General features: G+C 31.0%; 1 protein-coding gene across 3 annotated transcripts in view; it reads right to left on the reverse strand.

Annotated features, from left to right (window-relative positions):
• Window positions 1-1,175: 1,175 nt before the first annotated feature.
• Window positions 1,176-21,732, reverse strand: part of LOC132756467 (ecdysone receptor-like) — a 64,520-nt gene continuing 43,963 nt past the window's right edge. For all 3 annotated transcript variants that reach the window (XM_060747545.1, XM_060747546.1, XM_060747547.1), the window contains exons 5-7: window positions 16,898-17,062; window positions 16,161-16,386; window positions 1,176-8,663 (exon numbers count right to left, since the gene is read on the reverse strand). In XM_060747545.1, coding sequence (XP_060603528.1) covers window positions 8,422-8,663; window positions 16,161-16,386; window positions 16,898-17,062 — 633 coding nt within the window. In that variant the 3' untranslated portion in view covers window positions 1,176-8,421. The remainder of the gene's footprint in view (window positions 8,664-16,160; window positions 16,387-16,897; window positions 17,063-21,732) is intronic.

A 21,732-nucleotide genomic window follows, 5' to 3' on the forward strand; every position in this document is an offset into this window, starting at 1 on the left:
CAGTTCCTAAGCGTAAATAGTTTTTCCCAAAAAAATGGTATTCCCGTGTTGTCCAGATAGCATGCAAAAATTAAAATAAAAGGGTTTTTGTCCTAACATTTTGGAAGGTCCAAAATTTTAAAGATATTTAGGGGCTAGTAAAGAGCATAAAAAATTTATTAAACATCCCATTAAAATATATCCACTGTGAAAATGAATAAGAATACCATATATAATATGTTTTTCCGTCTATTTTATTCTTTCATAAGAAAATAATAATTATAAAAAAATGGTTTTCCTCAAATCCAGTTGACGGACATTAAACCACACATAAAACTTCAATTACAAATGAAAATACCATTTTTTTTCTTAAATGAGCAGGAAAAAGTCTGAGATCCCTGTTAAATACAAAATAAAATGTGGAATGCAACAAAAGAACAAGAAAAAAAAACGAAATACAAAAAAGCTTGATATGCTCAAGGTGTACAAATGAACAAGAGCTATCTGTAGGGCAGCGGGCAAGACTATTCTCTGTGCTTAATAGTAAAACAAGAGCCTTGATTATGTAGAATCTTTTAAGTTCAAAAAAGGACCATAATTCTTTCAAGATCCATGTTATGGGTCTTATACACTGACTGATAAGAATTTACTATTTTGAATAATAGTTAAGTAAATAAATATCAGTATAAGGAATCATGCTATCAGGGATATACCAGTACTTTAAATAGTCTCTCAAGTCCTCAATGCAACAATGCCATAAATATTGTATCTAACATTCACTGAGTTTAAACAGTGGTGAACTTATTTGAAAGTCATGCAATCAGTTATTGAATCTGATAAAATATTATTCAAGTCTATAGAATATCAGCTATAAATTGTTTTGACATTCAGTCAAATGTTAAGAAAATCTTATTAACCTTACAGAAACATATGCTGACAAATTGGCAACTTCTTAATCAAAAACAAATGTTAAAGGGACATAAACCGTGGTCAATGATGAAGCCAACTGTTGGTTTGACAACTAACTATAAATGTTTCAAAAATTAATTTACGCACCCAAGTTTTTGCTTTGCCTAAGACTTTAAGCGATTTCCAAATTATAATCTGACTTAGGACCCAAGCTATGGGAAAAAATAATTATGTTCATGTATCAAAATTTTTTCCCCCTTTTAAACAACAAAAAACCCCCAAAGACTTCCAACATTATATACTCTTACAAAATCATATACAAAATCATAAATATGAGCCTTTTGTGTAAATGCTGGTCATAAAAATAACAAATAAAACAAAATTTCTAAACCATTCATGTAATATTTGAGCAAAATGGCTTATCCTGCAGGAAAAAAAACACCTAACATATTTTACCAAAACATAGCCCTTAGAAATATTTGGCAGTAAATAAGCTCCTGATATCGTGTTAAAGAAATTTTGAAAAGGTAAGTTTATTTAATTTAATAAGTAACTTAAACAACAAGTATATTGAAAAGGTACCTTAGTGCAGTAAAGGGCTAACTCCTAATAAATTATCTAATTAGGAGTTATACTGTTACTGCACTATAGTGATTGTTACAAGTCCATAATGAGAAAATATATGTTATATTCAACTTGAAAGAAATATTTAAAACTTTCAGTGATATATAAGCTGTATTGCTTACTGTATAATGGTTCTCAGTGAACAAGTCACATTAATTCAAAAAAGATATTTCACCACATAATAATCTAATGCATACCACTCACATTGAGAGCATAAAGTGAAATTTATTTGATATTTCACTCCTACTTCAAGGTTGTGTAAATTGTTAACACTGAATGCAAATATGTGATTAAAAATAATACCCTCTTGTGTGTTAGATATGCAAGGAATTTTACAACTGTCACTTATTTTTCATAATCATATAAGATTCTGTGTCTTCAGTGTACAAACTCTCAGCTGGTTTAGATTGGACAAAACTAACCACCTGTGAGGTACCAATACAATTCAGTACAAAATAACACAAAACAAACATCATTACCACAATGTTAAACTTAATGTAAAACAAAGTATATACCAGATAAAATCAACTAAAATAATGGAGCCATATACAATATATAACTAAATGAAAAAGGAAACTGACATGATTCAAATAGATTATTAAATGTTTGATTTGAAATGGGCTAGAAAATACTTGACAGCATTATACTAGGTGTGTATGGTTGAGTAAAAAAAGCAGGATTTGCAGTCATAGATTAGACACCTGGAGACCTTGAATCCATTTTATGTCACACACTGAACTCAGATTAATGGGACTATGGTAATCAAGTAATGCAATACAATCATAAATAACAATGACATGCAGTATTTGATTGATGAACCTTGATCCCTGGTGCCACTACTGCTGTAATCAATGTGAAACTACAGAAAAAAGAGAAATATCCATTATTTTCATTAAATATTGACCATTTGCTTCTCTATGAATGTTACAGCATACAAAAAAACATGAAAGATCAGTTGATCAACTTGATAATTGACTATTATAAAGAAATGGCAGAAAATGTCAAAAGACACAAACACGAACCAATGCATTTACCCTTTATCATGGATATGAGATATCAATCAAAGAAAGAAGGTGTATTCAGAAACAGTTGACAAAATTGACAAAAATTTATACAAAATCCAGCAACTTAAGAATTTACAAGAGCAAACAAATGATATCTTTCTCAATTAATCAAGTAAGAATGTATGTAAGCAACCTTATAAGTCAATAAATGTGCAGCAGTGACATATGATAAATATATAATTATAAAACTACAATTTTACTTAAGCAGTAACAAAGTTATCCATAAAAAACAGTCCCAATAAACAAGAGAGTCCAGATGACCATAAATTGCTCAACTTCAGATAATCTTTAGATGCAAAACCAAGAGAAGTTTCCTTTTCTGTACCATGTTCCCAGATTCAAATTAATTTCTTTTTTTAAATTATTTCTTTTGCAAATTTCAATTATTTTGTCTATAGTAAATATAAAATGCTTTATTCTAGTCTTAGAAATAAATGACCTTAAGATTTCATATTTTTGGGGTCTAAATATGTGATGGAAAAGTACTTAGTGACAAAAAAATAGAAATTCTTACAGTCAAAAGAGCTTTAGAAACAAAATAACTATACAGACATCTTGACATAGCCGAGTCTTTTATCAGTTAAACATTCGATCTAAATTAAATTCCTGTATCCTACAGATATGAGCAGTATTGATTTAGGTAATTAAAATAATGGGGTCTCGCGGTGTCAATATAGTGCTGGCAACAAAAGGATATACAATCTATATATACTTTTACAAGCAGAATGTTATTTTTCCTAAACTCTTGAAAACTTAATATATTTTTTCGCAAAACAATTCATTGAATTTGCTTAAAATCTTGACACCTCATCTGGAGTGGTGCTGTTTTAAAAACAACAACACCTAACAATACAATGATCTGAGAGGTAAACACATCATGTTTGAGATCTTTGATACAACAGTATGTAACAGGTTTTACAAACTTTCTTACTAATAACATTCATTCAAAAATGCCCCCAATGTTTCATTTTCAACTTTATATATATACTTTAGGAGAAATAGAAAATTAAAATTGTAAGACATTTGTGCTATATAGCGCACAGTAGTCAAAAAAGGAATTCTAAACCAGATAAAACATTTTCAATTGAAATTTCTTCTCACTGAAATTAGAAAAAAAATCTAAGATACATTGTCTGTTTTTATTGAGAAGTTACAAGATCTAAATATAATTCAAATTTCCAATTTAATAGTTTAGTTACAAGGGCATAAATAATGACCATGCTTGTTGGATAAATTAAAACATGGGATTCCAAAGCCTGTTGCCCAGGTCAACATCCCCTTCCCCTATCTTTTAATTCTGGGCTGAGAATCACTCCTCTTCTGTAAGTTAACAAAAATCATCTGACAGTTTCATTTTCAAATGTATAGCAAAAATATTACAATGTCTCGTTTCTTTTTCACCTAAGTATACATGATAAATTATTGTTCTTAATACATTATCTATACAATAACAATGCCATGTATTATATATAATATATACACACAAAAATATAACATGGTAAATATATATATATTATATATGCAAAAAAAAAAGATTTCAACTAAAATTCTTGTTAAATCATATCATTAACATGGATTAAAACTTATAAATAAAGTAATATCATCATCATCATCATCTAACTATAGTAACACACAGTAATTAGCCAATCAAAATGCACCAATATGAAGAATCTGGATTGTTTCTGGAATCTGAAACAACCTTGAGCTTTCATCTTAACAAGTCACTACCTTGAAGCAAATATATCATCAATGTATATATAACATACACTGTACTTGACACAAATAACAGTTATACCCCTTTATGTTATAAAAAAAAACTAGAAAAGGGCTGTAACACCACCATGCCGACTACATTTAACAACTAGGTTGGGTATTGATTGTTTTTAAACAGTAAAATTTCACATAAATCCAGCCAATCTTTAAGAACATGAAGTGAAAATGATGGAGCACTGAATGCCGTGCCTCCACTCTTCAAAATCTCACAGGTTGTGCAATAATTATTTAAAAGGGCTTTGGAAGGGGAAATAATAATTTCATGATAATTTTACTCTTTTTTTTTCTCAAAACCATACAGGAAATCACAAGTTTGTTGTATTTATCAGTGCTGAACACTTTCACCACTATTAAAAGAAATTCCCTCATCTTTAGTTATTTTTAAACACAAAATGGTACAGCTCAAACTGTATATGAGGCTACTTTCCTATTTTACTATAATATTACTTCATGTGAATGGATAAGCCATCTCAACTTCTTGTCATGTATTTCCAGGTTTCTGTTTTTTTATGTATAGATATCTATGCTTTGTCAATGACCCTTCTTAGGGGTAAATACAAATAAAAGTCCTTCTTCTTCATCACTGTAGAACAACATCCTTGTAAAAACTCTACACATTTTCCAAAGTGATTTTCTGAATATCAATAAAAAAACATTTATTCAAATTTGCAAACTGTTGAAAATTTCCATATGTATTACATCTTAAATCCCAAAAGATCTTTTCCGTAACTAATTTGATTCTTTGTCATATAAGAGTCATCAGTAATGAGATCATTAAGTTTATGCATTACCTTTAATGACAGCCATCCTTACTTATATGTTAACAATCAATTGGTATAAAAACAACTTTTATAATCAGGGTTGTCATACATATTTCCTCATTTTTGAAAATAAATACTTCTTACACTAAAATTTTGCAACTTGAGAGGTGTGTGTAGAGAAGGAAAAATACCATTTCAAATTTGCAGTGTTTTATGTAGATAAAATAGAAAAGTTCTTATGACCATGATTATAATTTTATTTTTATCTCCTTTTAATGTGTCATATTAAACGTCTCGGTGAATTTAGTTCTTATGTGGTCTTGATAATGGCCTGCAATGTTCACTGTTCAGTCAGTACATTAATTTCCTAATTAATATAACAGTCTAATATTCCTTATATAAAAGCACAAAATCTTTAAAACTTATTCAAGCAACTGATGATGAATAGAAATCTTTCAAAGCTTTAGAACAGAAATAATTATATCAACTACAGACATCTTGACATAGCAGAGTCTTTTATCAGTTAAACTTTCCATCTAAATTAAATTCCTTTATCCTACAGATATGAACAGTATTGATTTAGGTAATTAAAGTAATGAAGTCTCGTGGTGTCAATATAGTGCTGGCAACAAAAAGATATACAATCTACATACACTTTTACAAGCAGAATGTAATAGTTGTGTGTTATTATCCTATACAGAAGGAGATATTGTAACAGTTGTATGTTATCACACAGAGGGAGTAGAATGTAACAACCATATATAATCATACAGAGGGAGTAAAATGTAATAGCTGCATGTTATCACACAGAGCAAGTACAATATCACCACACACAGGGAGTAAAATGTAATAGCTACATATTATCACACACAGGGTGGCAGTATGGTCGACTGTAAACTGTTACCATAGGGAGTGTATTGTAACAGCAGTTTATTATCACAATACAAGAAGTGAGTTATAACAGCCATATATCACCATCAACAGTGTGCAACATCTGTTGAGAGCTTATTATCAAAACACTGTAACAGCTACATACATTAAAACAAACATAATATGCTTATATTCAATGCAGAAAACACAATAGCCTTAATAATTAAATAGATATGGTGAATTGATGCATTCCTATGTACAACCAATATGTTCTGCAAAAAAGAATCTAACTACAAATTGGCTTTAAGTCCAAATTAATGTTCTCGGTTAGAAATGTTCTCAGCCATTATTTTGCCATTGAGAAACAGGTCTAGCCTTTGAAATCTTTTAGTCATTTTTGTCTGAGTAAACAAATCCTAGAATTTTCTTTGATAAATAGCTGTTTAACCCTTACTGTGTGTCTACAACAATAACAACTAATCCATGTTGCTATAGCAGACCCAAGTCAGAATACTTTATACCTGACCAGACACCATTGTTGCCTGCTAAAGTTAGGCATTTTCTACTGCGAAAGTTAGGCATTATCATACTGAGATCCGAAGAGTTAATATTCCAGCATTTCAATTTCTTCAGATCATTAGACTATAAGCTCCAGGAGAGAGTTTCTAAAATACTAGTTGCTTTCTTCTCAATCCTTTTTTTGTATTTGATGGTAATTATATTGTAAATAAATATGCTTGAGTCAAATAAATTATTGTCAAAACTTTGCTCCAGAGAAGGTTAATCATGTTCTGTGCCTTAATTATCTGCATGTATAATTAGCCAAAGTCTCAGTTGACAAAAAAAAATTAAACACCCAGCATTCATTTCTGTTACTACTTTTATAGCCTGATAGAAATTCATGCAGGTTGAATAGATGTGGGTAAAAAAAAGCTATTGGTATTTAATGTAAACTTTTGATATTCCACATGTGCTGCTTAAGAGTTCCAATTATATTAATGACACTAAAACCCACTCATTGTACTCAATTACTTTAAAGCAATTACTATATATTTGTACTTTTAATACAGTATTTGAATACATGTATAACCCTCATGAATTTTTAATAACAGAATGGTGTCAAGATGACCTGTTTAGATAATGATACAATAATTACAAAAACTAATTAATGCCTAATGTACCATTAATACATCAACAGAAAAAAAGTTGCTTTAGAAATCCAACAGGATACAGTCTAATCGAAAACTGGATTAATGTAAAAGCACGAGTTGGCATTTTCTCTAGATATTTTCTTTTTTTGATCAATTTAATATTTTAATATCCTGTCTGCTATATCGCAGTAATTTGTTATTACCCAAGAAAGGAAAAAATCTGCTGAAGGATCAATAAAGAGTTCTGGAATTATGAACAATCAATACCCATCCCAGAATGCAGCTAGTGCTAAACTTATCTCCTGCAGAGTTTCAAAATTTTGATCGCCAAATTCAATTTTAGGAAAGATTTTATTTCAAAGAAGCGTTAAGTCTAAGGGAAATTAGAATTTGGGCTTGAAAAATCAATTGCAAGAGGTCTATATAAATTGTTTTCTTTCTTTCCATTTTAGAAATAGATCTAATTGATATCAAATCTGGCGAGAGAAAAAAATTGTTCCAAAAAAGTTTCATGGATTTGGAAGATGTGTTAGCATATGTTTGAAACAAAATCCTTTCATATCTTAAATTAATAACATTGTACTGGATATAAATAAAAGATTGTACAGTAATAAATGTAACATCACTGAATCGGAATAACATGAATTATAAGCATTTGTCGTTCCTTTTCATTGCACTATTGTGAGGTCTGCTTCTGCTCTTGAATTTTTAACATATGATCATAATTTCAGACAAACTCTATCGAATATCTGTCTCTTATTTTGTCTGCTTTCTTCGTGTCATAGTCAATCCCAGCTGTTTTACTTCTGTCTATTTATAGAAATTGGCGAAAAACCCACAAAAAACTTCAGACTGGCAACTTCAGACCATATCATAACGTGTGATGCGTGGCTAGCTTTAAGTTTGTAATACCAGTACTACACATGAATAATTATGTTATATATATATATTACTATTGGCAGCTTGTCTATGTGATAAATTTCCATATTGTATCATCTCAAATTTATCAGAGTATTTTGATACACTTTTAAGTACACTTCTCAGAATTCACTTTTTCAAGTTTCCATCACATGGTAATTTGCTTGTTCATACCAAAAAAAACTGTCAGCATATGTAAGTATTCAGCACTTTTCATTATATCTTTTCCCCAGGAATATAATCATCAATATAATTTTATTTTATTTTTTACACATTTTTTTTTTGCACTTTTTCCCTCACATTTTTTTTATCAAAACTTAACAATGATAACATATATATGTAACCCTGTACAACTCAAGTTCTCTTTTTTCCTCATGAATTTTGAATGTATATATCCTGAACAATGTGCGGCATTAAACCCTCGTCCATGTGCATCATAGTCAACATTTTCGAATGCTCGATGCTTATGCTACGTAAATCACTGAGACGTACGAGCAACTTGGCGAGGCACGTGCCGCTGTGATACCGCTTCTTCTCAAGGTATTCTGACAAAGCGTCCACATAAATTTTCTGTATCTGCTCCACTTGGTCTTTATTTTTAATGTCATGGCGCTCTGAATTAAAATACAAAGAAAAGTTAATATTAGCTTGTGATCATATTTATTATGTAAATATTAAGCCGCGTCATGACAAAACCAACATAATGGGTTTGCGACTAGCATGGATCCAGACCAGCCTGTGCATCCGCGCAGTCTGATCAGGATCCATGCTGTTCGCTATTATTTTCTCTACTTGTAAAAGGGTTGGTAAGCCAATAGCATGGATCCTGATCAGACTGCATGGATGCGCAGGCTGGTCTGGATCTATGCTGGTCGCAAACTCACTATGTTGGTTTTGTCGTGACGCGGCTCATTTATAAAAAATGATTCAATCACTAACAAACATGACTATTCATTTAAATTGGTAAATATGATTATTCATATAAATTTGTTAAACATGAATATTAAAATCAAGTTTAAAACATAGTTATTAACCATGATTATCTAGTAATTGATTCTGCACAACATGATTATTCACATTTGCCAATATTATATAGGATATGTAAAACATAAACATCTATATATTTTCTTTAATTTACATAATAATGTTATCATGATTATTCATAACATTTCGATGGCTCAGCGCAATACTGGTCTAACTGCTATTTTTGAAAATGTTCAGGAGAGACAAAAAACTGATTTTATTCAAAAATACTTATATTAGAACATATTTTTTTGCTATGTTAACATTAATTATAATAAGAAATAATGCCATTTATATAATTTTTTATTAAAGTGTTACAAATTGTGTATTTTAGAGTTAGACCTTTATTGCGCTGAAATTCTGAGCGCAATACAAGACTAACTTGAGTTAGACTCAAATTCCCTCTTGCAATTTGGTAAAAGTGGTACACATATTTGAGTTAGACCTGTTTTATGTTAAATATTCTGATATAAATTTGAACAAAATTGTTTTGTTAATTTAAACATTGTTTAAAATATTTTGCAAGTCTGTAGAAGAACTTTACAAAGACTAAATCCTTTAATATTTTTCTATTAATATGTCATGCTAGCTGACTTTAGATGAAAGTACACTTCTATAATTCTTCTTTTTCAATTTGTTTGAGATTCAGATTTACTTAAGATCTTTTGCAGATTATCTGTGCAATAAATTTGAATTCTAAACAAAATGCAAACAATTTGATTCATATAGTGTTATGAACAGTAGTCATGAACAATGTTGCCTGACAATCCAGGTATATATTATGATATCATCAAAGTTTGAAAACAGGGATTAATGTACATTTTGTATAACTCACATTTGTACAAAGAAGACACATTTTATTTTCTCAATGCACACCATTTCCACCATTGGTGCTTAAATGCTGTGATTCCGATATTACTGTTATGCGCTAAATCTTAATGAATTTAATGTATGTGGTCCTCTTTTCTGATGATATAATCATTTATAGATATCAAATATTTTCAAAAATGAAAGCCGCCGTTAGACCATGCTTTTATTACATATTTTGTATTTACTTTCTCAACTGTTTAGAGTATAATTTGAACATGAAATGTGCAAATTTTATGACATGTTTTGCTGAAAACTGTGCATATCTTAAGAAAAGTGTTTCATTTTATATATCAAAGTCATTTTACCTCTAAATTTTGACCAAATAACAAGAGGTTGTCAAACATATTTTAGATAAAAAAGTAGGGCAGTACAACCCACTATCAGGGTTCATAGAACAAAGTATTGTTAGCACATGATATAATTCAGAATCATTTTTGTAAAGTTAAAACACTTGCAACCACTTACTCATTAAGATATGAAAAGGCGCACGATTAGCACTAAACAATTAGAATGGATAAATGTTTGAATTTTCTCATTGACACTGATACTATACCAAAAGCAGTTGATAGTCATTACATTTTTAATTTCATTAAATGATAGTCATTACATTTTTAATTTCATTAAATGATAGTCATTACATTTTTAATTTCATTAAATTTGATAGGTAAAATTAATGGCTTTTAGATCTAAAATGAAACATTTTTATCAACTTATAGCTGTTTCTGCCACATAAGTCAAAGAGTTTTTGACAATTGCACTCTCGAAAATTCAATGCGAGCTGTGTGATGTAAAAAATTATCAGAATACAAGAACTGAAAAGGTCATTAAATAATAATATATAAGTGTGCATATTTTTAATTTTTTCTGCACATATCACATCAGACAGAAAGATATTGTATCAATAATATAAGTATTGTGGAGAGTGTGATTTGCACATGTTGACACTATATTGTTATTGTATTGTTTGAGTTGATAGTGTAAAGTTTATATATCTAACACGACCTGCATTTTTCCCTATTGAACATAGAAGAACCGAAAGTATGTGTTATTATGCTATAAAATCACTGTTTGACATTCTATATTTAGACGTGTGACTTTATCATTATACACGTGACGTAACCACTAAAAATGTGACGCGCTGACAATAAGACCGGAAACAAATCAGGCGCAATTTAGCTAAATATCAGGAACGTGTTAATGTTGTGTTAGAATCGAAATAATATATCCAAATCGGTGATTTTATTGCTTGATAACATTACTGTTTGTCGTTCAGATGCGCATCATTATATCACTCGTGCTACGCCCTCGTGATATAATTCCTGGCATCCGAACTCCAAACAGTGATGATAATGAGCAATAAAATCACAGTTTGGGATATATTATTTCTTAAATAACTTTACTTGATTAAAGAGAGTGATACAGAAGTAGATACATAATTTAAAAATAAAAACCCAAGAACGCCCTCAAACCTGAAATTGTTCATTGTGCTACAGGCTGAGTTTGATTTGGCAGTGAAACAATGTACAGTCTACCCCCTTACACCATCTTAAGCAGAACGCATTATATAAATATGAACAAAGTGTAAAATTAAGAATTAGGAAATCTCAGTATATGATTAAACAAAGGTCAAACTAAAAAAAAAGGAATTTTTAGAGGGGGATCAGAGGTTATGAATCCACTAGTGTACCACGCGTTATTTTCCATTTTAAATGTGTGCATGAGAAACATACACTGGCTTTTACTAAATTGTACAAAAATGATAGTTTCAACTACACTTTATGTTATCAAATAATACAGTATGAGTATGATGTTATGACTTCAAAGACAAAATAGATGTTTAATTGTGACACTAAATTATTATTAATTTTTTTCAAGATTTTTCGTTTACAGTTACTTGTACATGATATGCAATTGGCTAATATTTTGCGATTAATACAAAGGCAAATAATTTCTAGTGTTTTCATGAATTCTCACATTCTTTATAACACATTTCAATGGGATATGCATATTATTTTCTACCTGGAAATGAAACATTCAAGGTCTAACTCAAGCATTTTTGAGGAAAATTGATGTATTAGACATCGCAATAAGAGACCAACTCAAGTTAGACCTATATTGCACTGACAAAATTGAACTACCTGAGATAGACTTTTATTTTAAATGTAAATAAAAAAGGCAAAAAAAGCAAAAATTACCCTAAAATTTTCACAGAATGTGTATTTGACCTTACATTATCAAAATATGTAAAAAGGTGATTTTTGGTAAAAATGTCACTTAGACCAGTATTGCGCTGAGCCATCGATTTGTAAACATTATTCATTATACATGTGTGAATCATATTTATTACTTTCTTATAAAATTGTTTTTTAGTCACAAAAACACTATTAAGGTCACAGGGTGACCTTCCGCCTTTTACTGGTGGACGGAACCCTCATATTATGCTCTTCTATGCATTTTAAAGCACAAACCCATCATCTGAGTAAGAACCACTGACCTTCAGTAAGCTTGATTGATATCTACCTAACATTAAAGAACCCACAGCCAAGATGGAAAAGTGGTTCAAAGCCAACAACCTTGACATCTTGGCCATGGAGGCCCAGACCATTCATAGACATTTGTAACGCCACATGATTATTCGTGTACTCTTGTACATGAGAAAAAGAAATAACAGTTCATACAGCATAAACATTCTTATTATCAATCCTTGTATTTAAAGGAACTCCACTGAGGTACAAAAGCCTTCAAACGTAAAATTTGAATTTCTTGGACACTTATAACAGAATGATAATTAAGAAATTTACTCAGAAATAAATTAAAAATCTTAATTTTTGCTTGATTTACATGTAAGTGAAAAGCGTTGCAATATTTTTCAATTTTATGTTATGTTTAACCATACAAATTATTATTCTGAGAAATGGAGTGAGTGAATGATTTGAAATTTTGCACACAACTTTTTTGTTGTAGACCTACTTTAAATGGAAGATTAATCTCAAAAGTTATCTTCAGTCTCATCATGTCGAAAACCTCAATGTATAATTATATAGTCCCTTTAACATTTTCATTTATAAAAAACAACATAAACTCTATTTTAAACTTAAGTTTTAAAAATTTCATACCAAATTATAACAAAATATTTAAATTTGATTCAAGGTTATTCTATTATGAATTATTTTCTTATGAATATATACAAAGCAGTATACGCCAGTGAGTAATCAATATTTTGATGTGACATGATTCACTTTAAGATGAAATTACGCTTCAAGGAATTTGTCCAAGATGAATTTCACAGACACTTTTGAACAATTGCACAAACAAAATAAAGTAATAAGATCTTTTGTCTCAATAGTCTAATAGATTCACAGAAGTATTGTGAAAATAAGTTGATTAAAGAACTGCATCAATGAGAAATTAAGTATAATGATGGAAAACAAAAAAATCCTAGACAATTTTCTTTATCAATGAGGATCAAGCTTGCTATATCTCATAATGTTCTATCTACCTTCAAATTACAGCAAGGAAAGTTATTTCAATCTATTTAGCTATATTGAATTATAGTGCCTGAGGCAAAGCTAATGTAACTCCTTCATTATGTTATATGAGTTACAAACATTTCACACCTGGCCCTCATAATGTGCTATTAGTCTCAATATATAATAAGAGCCATGTCAACATGGCCATCCCCCGCCGAATGTGTTTGCTCATTGGAAGAATGTATATGTAGTAGAACAGAATAATTCTATTTTAAGAGGTATTTTGGTAATGAAAACTGATGGCTATAGTGATTACAGATTTGAAACCTATGTGAATACTGATGAATGAAAATAACAAAGGGCAATAACTGAAAAATAATGCAGGGTAGGTTATCATTCTTGTGTGCTGCATCCCTCCTCAGTAAAATCTATCCACCTATGAAGTTTCAAGTTGATACCTCAAATACTTTTTGAGAAAAAAATTGAATTGAAAAATTAAGTATGAAAAATAACAAAGGGCAATAACTGAAAAATTATAAAAGGTAGAGTTATCATTTTTGTGCAGTGCACACCTCCTGAGTGAGATCTATGCACCTATGAAGTTTCATTTTGATATCTCAAAGGCTTTTTGAGTTATGCTCTGGACAAAAATTAATTTTGAAAAATAACAAAGGGCAATAACTCAAAAATAATGCAGGGTAGAGTTATCATTCTTAAGCACTGCACTCCTCCTAAATGAGATCCATCCACCTTTGAGGTTTCAAGTTGATACCTCAAATACTTTTTGAAATAAGCTCTGGACAAAATAGCATAAAAAAACAAAGGGCAATAACTCAAAAATTGTATAGGGAAGAGTTATCATTCTTGCGAACAACATTCCTCCTCAATAAGATCTATCCACCTATGACATTTCATTTTGATATCTCAAACACTTTTTGAGTTATGCTCCACTCAGGTGAAAAATTAGGTATGAAAAATAACAAAGGGCAATAACTCAAAAACTATGAAAGGTAGAGTTATCATTCATGTGCACTGCACACCTCCTGAGTGAGATCTATGCACCTATGAAGTTTCATGTTAATATCTCATAGGCTTTTGGAGTTATGCTCTGGACAAAAATCAATTTTGAAAAATAACAAAGGGCAATAACTCAAAAATCATGCAAGGTAGAGTTATCATTCTTGTGCACTGCACTCCTCCTCAATGAGGTCTATCCACATATAACATTCCTCCTCAATAAGATCTATCCACCTATGACATTTCATGTTGATATCTCAAACACTTTTTGAGTTATGCTCCACTCAGGTGAAAAATTAAGTATGAAAAATAACAAAGGGCAATAACTCAAAAATTATGAAAGGTAGAGTTATCATTCATGTGCACTGCACACTTCCTGAGTGAGATCTATGCACCTATGAAGTTTCATGTTAATATCTCATAGGCTTTTGGAGTTATGCTCTGGACAAAAATCAATTTTGAAAAATAACAAAGGGCAATAACTCAAAAAACATGCAAGGTAGAGTTATCATTCTTGTGCACTGCACTTCTCCTCAATGAGGTCTATCCACCTATGAAGTTTCAAGTTGATAACTCAAATACTTTTAGAGATATGCTCCGGACAAAAATGTCGGACGGAAGGACGGACGGACGGAAGGTCGGACGGACGGACGGAGACTATTTCTATATCCTCCGCCGAAAATTTTCGGCGGGGGATAATAACAGTGTGCCTTAAATGACACCCTGATTAATAGTTAACATTCATGTATTGAAAAATATTTTACACACAGCAAAATATAGGTGGTGAATAAAGAACTTAAATTATTATGCAAATTTATGTTAATTATCATGGTAATTAGTGTACCTCTTCACTATCAGCATTTTTTTGAAAATTGGATTGCACACTTAATGCAATGTGATCCTTCAACTTCAATCAAATATTAAGAAGCTTTAATGTAACAAATACTGATTATAATTATGTACATTTAATTAACTAATAAACTTCACATAATGTTGCAAATTTATATACATCAAAGTAATTGCTTTTAAATCAGTAATATAACTTTTGTCTATGTGCATTTAGTTCATTTACTAACTGTGTACCGTCTCTCCAGGATAATTTATCTATAATTACCTTAGCCACATTAGTATAATAATTTATCAACAAAAACACAACTTATTTCATATTATATAATGTTTTTGTGTTTTAATTTTTAATTTAGTTCAAAGGCCCAGTATCCCCCAGATGTGCTTAATCTTTATTTCACATTTTTTTTTGTTTTCCAAAATGTCACTCATTGGCGTATTACCTGAACAATGCATTGCTTCTGTTGCTCTTCTACAATAAGTTCAGTTAAAGTGATTTGCTATTTTGTATGAAAGTCAAAATTCTTCTTTGTTTAAATAATATATGCTATGATTATGACTGATAATTTCACATTCAGTGCTTCTTTTCTTAAGGTGATAAGCATCTAACATTCTCTGAAGGTTTAAAAACTAATGTTAGCATTTTCTTATGAAGGAAAGATTTGTTTCTGAGGCATAATGTGCCTTTAACAAAAATAATATGCTCTAAAACCATATCTCAACGTTTCGAAACTAATTCTTGCTTTTTGTTAGGAAGGAAATTATTTATTTCTGAGATGTAATATGCCTATAAGAAATATACTATGCTTTACCTGAAAATATACAAATCACAAAAAATTTATTCGTTTCTGAGAGAATAGTATGTGTTCCTTTTATAAACTTTACCTGAAAATATACAAATCGCAGTGAACAGAGCATATTCTGTATTGTCAGTACGCGCATCAGCCAGCGCGTGACAAAAGTTGAAAACCTGTTTCCAGTAGTCTGTGCTACCGCCAGCGGCTATCATATTATCTAGTGAGCAAGGGGTGCCATTGGCAAGCACTATGGTACGAGTCTGGAGGTCATAGCATCTGGCAGCCCGTACAGCCATGACTTCACTACACGCAGCCTGAAATATAAAAATTAAATTAGCAAAATGTCTATTACCCTGTACAATACAAGGCCATTTGATCAAAGAGTCTGCATAATCACTCACCAGAAAGAATTATATCATTTGCTCGAATGAAGAAATAGCTTTATTTTGAACTCTCTCGAAAGTTGAAAAATGTACGGAATTCTTCTATAAAGGGAAGTACCTGAGTTTGTGTAATACAAAATGTTGAGAGATCTGCAGTTTTACATGGTGATTTTCCAGTCCTATTAATACTGGAGATGCTTGAACTCTTGGGACAAAACAGTTATCTAAGATAGATAAGGAGTTGTATGAATAGCTTTAAATGATCAAATTAGGTTCTAATAAGGAATAAATATTCTCTATTGAATCACAAATATCAATTTTTTTTGTTTCTGATCCTTTAACTCTGCTGGCGGGAACTGACCCTGCACATGTGACCAGTGTCTCGGCCACATTGGTGTCATTCTGTTGGGGACAATAAAATCACATAGACTCCGATACTAACCTTTAACAGAACAATTTGGTCGTCTTTACTAATACGAGTAAAACCAGGTAGATTTTTAGCAAATTCCACAATTAAATGAGTGATGATGACAGTCATTTTGGCAAGCTGAGATAAAAGGGCGTCCCCTGCTACAGCTTCAATGTTGACCAGATCAGCGGAAACATCCTGAAAGTACAAAATCACAGCCAAATTTAATTATATATAACTGTACTCTCTGTCAGGTGCATGGCATCTATGTAGTATTATATCATGGGACATAATTATGCCATCCATTTACTTGAATAGCAAACTTTTGATTGAATCAATGCAAATCATTAATATATTTTCATAGCATCAATTATTCATCATGTGAGTTTAAAACTCTCCATATACCACATTACAATGACTTGTCAGTATTTACAATTGTTTCCCACCAGAATTGAAGCACATAGGAATCTAAAACTGGAAACAGCAACAGTTACATGTACCTGAGTAAAAGTTTTAATCAAGCTTACCCTTGTTTACAAAAAATTATTTTTGCTTGATAGAGAAACAAAGCTTGACACTTATTTGAACCAGACTTGATGCCTTTTACCAGAATTAACCAGTGCCAGAGTAAAATAAGAAAACATGGTAATAACAGAGTAGTGCTTGAACCTTATAATGACCCCTCAGTTGAGAGGCACACATGTTACCCTCAATGTCATATCTAATATTTTGCTCCTTGTGTATTTGTTCAGTTAGTTCTAAATTATATAATCATTGTAAATTAGAAAGGTGTCTTCTAGACTTGTTTCTCTTTAATTGCTTAAAGTTACAGTAAATAAATATTTCAAAATATTTTGTCGTCTGCCTAAAAATCAAACATTCTACAGTTTCATTAACCTGTTTAATAGTTTTGTTGTAAATTTCATCAAATATTGTTCATAAATTGGGATTTTAAACGGGAAACCCCACGGTAACACTAAAGTTCGTATACAAATTTTAACATGCAAATGAAGACTATAATGAGCGAGTGTATGCGCTACGTCACAGTTTTATAGTTGCTATCCGGAACACAGCAAATGTGATATTTTCTTGGTGCAAACACACTTTAACCGTTTAAGCTTCACGGTGCACTAAATCTGGGGTTCAGTAAAAGTAATCATCTTGTAAAAAGATTAAATTTGTATGAAAACATCTGTTACAATGCAGAAATATACCGTTAAATTAGGACTGCCACTTATAGTCATGTTTGTTGATTTAATACTGATGTACGGATGATCCGAAGGCAGAGTTTCTCATGCAAACAGAAATTGTACTTCCCATTTCGCCACAATGAGGTTACCTATTTTTATGCTAATAAAACTCATTTTGGTTGTTTGGACACTAAAATAAGACCTGGAGTCGATATAAAACCCAATTTATTAATGAAATGTCGCTATTTAGTTTTTATGAAATTTATTAAATGTAACTTTAATAGTTACAAATAAAATATGGACTCATGATTTCTCTTGATTTGCAAGTAGGCGGGGCGGGCTTAAATTTGTTATTTAGACTTATTAGCATATTCATATAAAGCAATCTGACTATAAATACTCAAAATTTGTATTGTGAGACTTTTTAGAAAAGTGTATTCATTTAAAATAATTAAAGGACTGGATCTACAAAAGCTGGCATAATTAAAATTCTTCATGACAGTCAAAAACTACTTAAATCAGCTTTTAGTAAACATATGCATACTTCAAGTTTAACATCAGCAAGTCAAAAATTAATGTCAATTCAATTTCATGTATTTTTATTTTTCAACCCAAGTTTTTCAACAGAACAGATTTCGTTTTTTTTTATATACTAATTCAAAACAAACATTATTCTTGATAGTTTCATTTAATTAAGATAGTCCAGATAAAAATAATCAACAACACAGACCAACATGACATTCAATCAAATGATCGATTGAACAAATATCAATTTTATGTTGGAAAACTTTCTGAAAACAAATCTATTCAATACATGATATTTTTGTACTTTTCATATACATGATTAAAACAGCTGTTGATGATGTTTGATTTAATCTTCCAGATGTTAACAAATGACATTGTCATGTATAGATCACTCTGACAATTTTTTATTTTTTAATCACTTGTTTATTCAGTTTCTGGTATCTACAACTATCAACAGTTTCCTCACCTAAGAAAATCCTCCCCCCCTCTCACCCACCCCCAATAAAGGGGTTCAGTTTAAGTTAAATGTAATCAAATGTTTCCGTATGACAATAATATTAAGACCTGTTTTAGTTAAGATTTTAGTATGACAATGAGATTAAGACCCGTTTTGGTATGAAAATGACATTAAGACCTGTTTTAGTATGACAAATTGACATTAAGGCCTGTTTTGGTATGACAATGACATTAAGACCTATTTTAGTATTACAAATGGCATTAAAACCTGTTTTGGTATGACAATGAGATTAAGACATGTTATGGTATGGCAATTACATTAAGACCTATTTTGGTATGACAACGACATTAAGGCATGTTTTGGTATGACAATAAGATTAACCCATTACTTCATATACACGCCTTTTAACGCCTTTTTCACCCCCCCCCCCCTTTTTGTTGTCTCAAATGATGAAAAAATGCCTTATTTAGGCCCCAAACACTTGTTTTTGTTTGAGAAATGTTGTTAAAAAAAGTGACCTCTTTTTCGGCGCGGCCCCCCAACCAAAAGATACATCAGGGGGTTGCCAGAAGGGGGATGTGCCCCCTTCTGTTTGGGGGGGGTTTGAAGGGGGGCGGAGTCCCCCTCATCGCCAAGAAAATTTTGGACTTGTGAGAGGCTGTAAATGATCCCAGATTGATCATAAGGTAACGTGTAACCAACGCTGAAAAACATTTGACTCTATCTCAATCCATTGAGAAGTTGCAGCACTTTCAAATCAATTTTGATGGAAAAAATCAACGCAAAATAGTGATTTTTGGCAATTTTGAGATGTCCCCTCGTTGCCATGGTAACAGAAAATTTAAGCCTGAGCATGTTGTTGCAAGGGCAATTGTCCAGTCAACATTTGTGCCAAGTTTGATTAGTGTTGAAGCAGTTTTTAGAGTATTATAGCAATTTGAACTTGTAACGGGAGACTTTTCAATGAAAACAGCCATTTTTCACAAAATGCTCATGAAGTAATGGGTTAAGACCAGATCAGTATTACCATTTCCAAAAGAATTCAAACTGATAGTAGCCGATGTGGGGGAAATTAACTGGTCCAAGTCATAGGCGAAATAATGAAAGTCTGCATTGGGGACAAATCCACTAAAATATGAAGTATTCACAATTCCAGACACCTTCCGTAATTACTTGTGCATTACAATGTATTTCTAAATAAAATTATAACATATTCATTGGCAAAGATTAATATCTCAGAAACATTCCAGCTCCCAATGATCCTATGAATTTCAAATGTGCTATATCAATTTATCAGATCACAGTAAATTACAAAAAAAACCAACAACATGATCTCAGGCAAACAGAGAAACAAAAAATTCTGTATTTCCGATTTTTCCATATTCCCCCCCCCCCCCCACCCCAAAAAAAAAGTTATGTACATCCAAAACTTGTTCACCACCTCATTTATAAAATAAACTTGCCCTTCTTTCTAGAACTACCAGTATCCATTTCTAATTTATGGGGGTTTCAACTTAATATCAATCCAGGACTATCCATTTTAAATCAAAGGGGTTTCAACATTAAACAGTTTACAACTAATCTTGATCCAATTTTTGTTATTTGAAGAGTTTTCAACAACAGAAATGTAGTATTATTTTAAAACAATCCATTTAGAATTCAATTAATTATAATAGAGTTTAAGAATAAACTAGTTTAAATTATTAATCTGTGTTATTTAACCTGCTTATGAATGACTGCACAAAGATGCAAGCTGTCTGATTCGACTTCAACACATAATATCTTAGGTGTTATGCTGACATTGTCCTTGAAATGTATACAAGTACAGATGTTTGCTGATAATATGGCAATTTTTTTTTTCAATTAATAATATCCAAATGATACATTTCTATTGTTTATATCAATATTTGAAAGATTTAAGGAAAATGTGCCCTAATGGTAGTCCTATCCACTTATAAGAGTGCTATCACCCTAAAATTAGGCAACCTTATTGATATATACTGGTAAGAAACTTTTCAATGTAATATATTAAATTTACAGAAACTTGTCCCAAATTAGAGACTTTGCTATGAGCAATGAATGTTGAAAGTAATAAATACATTGTATATAAATATCTTCCAACTACCGGTAGGTGCCTCATTCTCTACAAAATACTCTATACCTTAGTTATTATAAATGTAACAGCATTATGAGACTTTCCTTCATAATATATTTATCATCATCCTGCAGCAAGAAAAATGTGTCTCTAGAGATATTATAGCTGTTTTATGAGCACGATAATTACAAAACTAGAAATGTGTCATCATGCCACGGATGCCCCCGCATGCAGCCAAAATTTCAGATGGTGCATTAATTATTTTTTTCATTTTAAGTTCAAAGCCCTTAAAACTTTAAAATGTTAACACAAACCATTTTCATACAATGTTCAAGACACTGAAATTATTCAGTCTTAACCTTTTAAAAATAACATATTTCATATTTGTAGCCAAAATAATGGCTAAAAGTATGAGTGCTGAAACTGAAAGTACAAAATTTTTCCAACATTCAGGAAAGATAAGTTTGTCTAAAATCATTGAACCACAACCAAATTCATACTTAAACTGCTTATTCCTAAGATGTATCTATATTATTTTCAAAGTGAAAGGGACATAACTCTGCAAAAAAAATCATCAAACCATGACCAAATTTCAACTTGA

The sequence above is a fragment of the Ruditapes philippinarum genome, unplaced genomic scaffold (assembly GCF_026571515.1).
Source record: "Ruditapes philippinarum isolate M1 unplaced genomic scaffold, ASM2657151v2 ctg1362_1_1_1_1, whole genome shotgun sequence".
Classification (NCBI taxonomy): domain Eukaryota; kingdom Metazoa; phylum Mollusca; class Bivalvia; order Venerida; family Veneridae; genus Ruditapes; species Ruditapes philippinarum.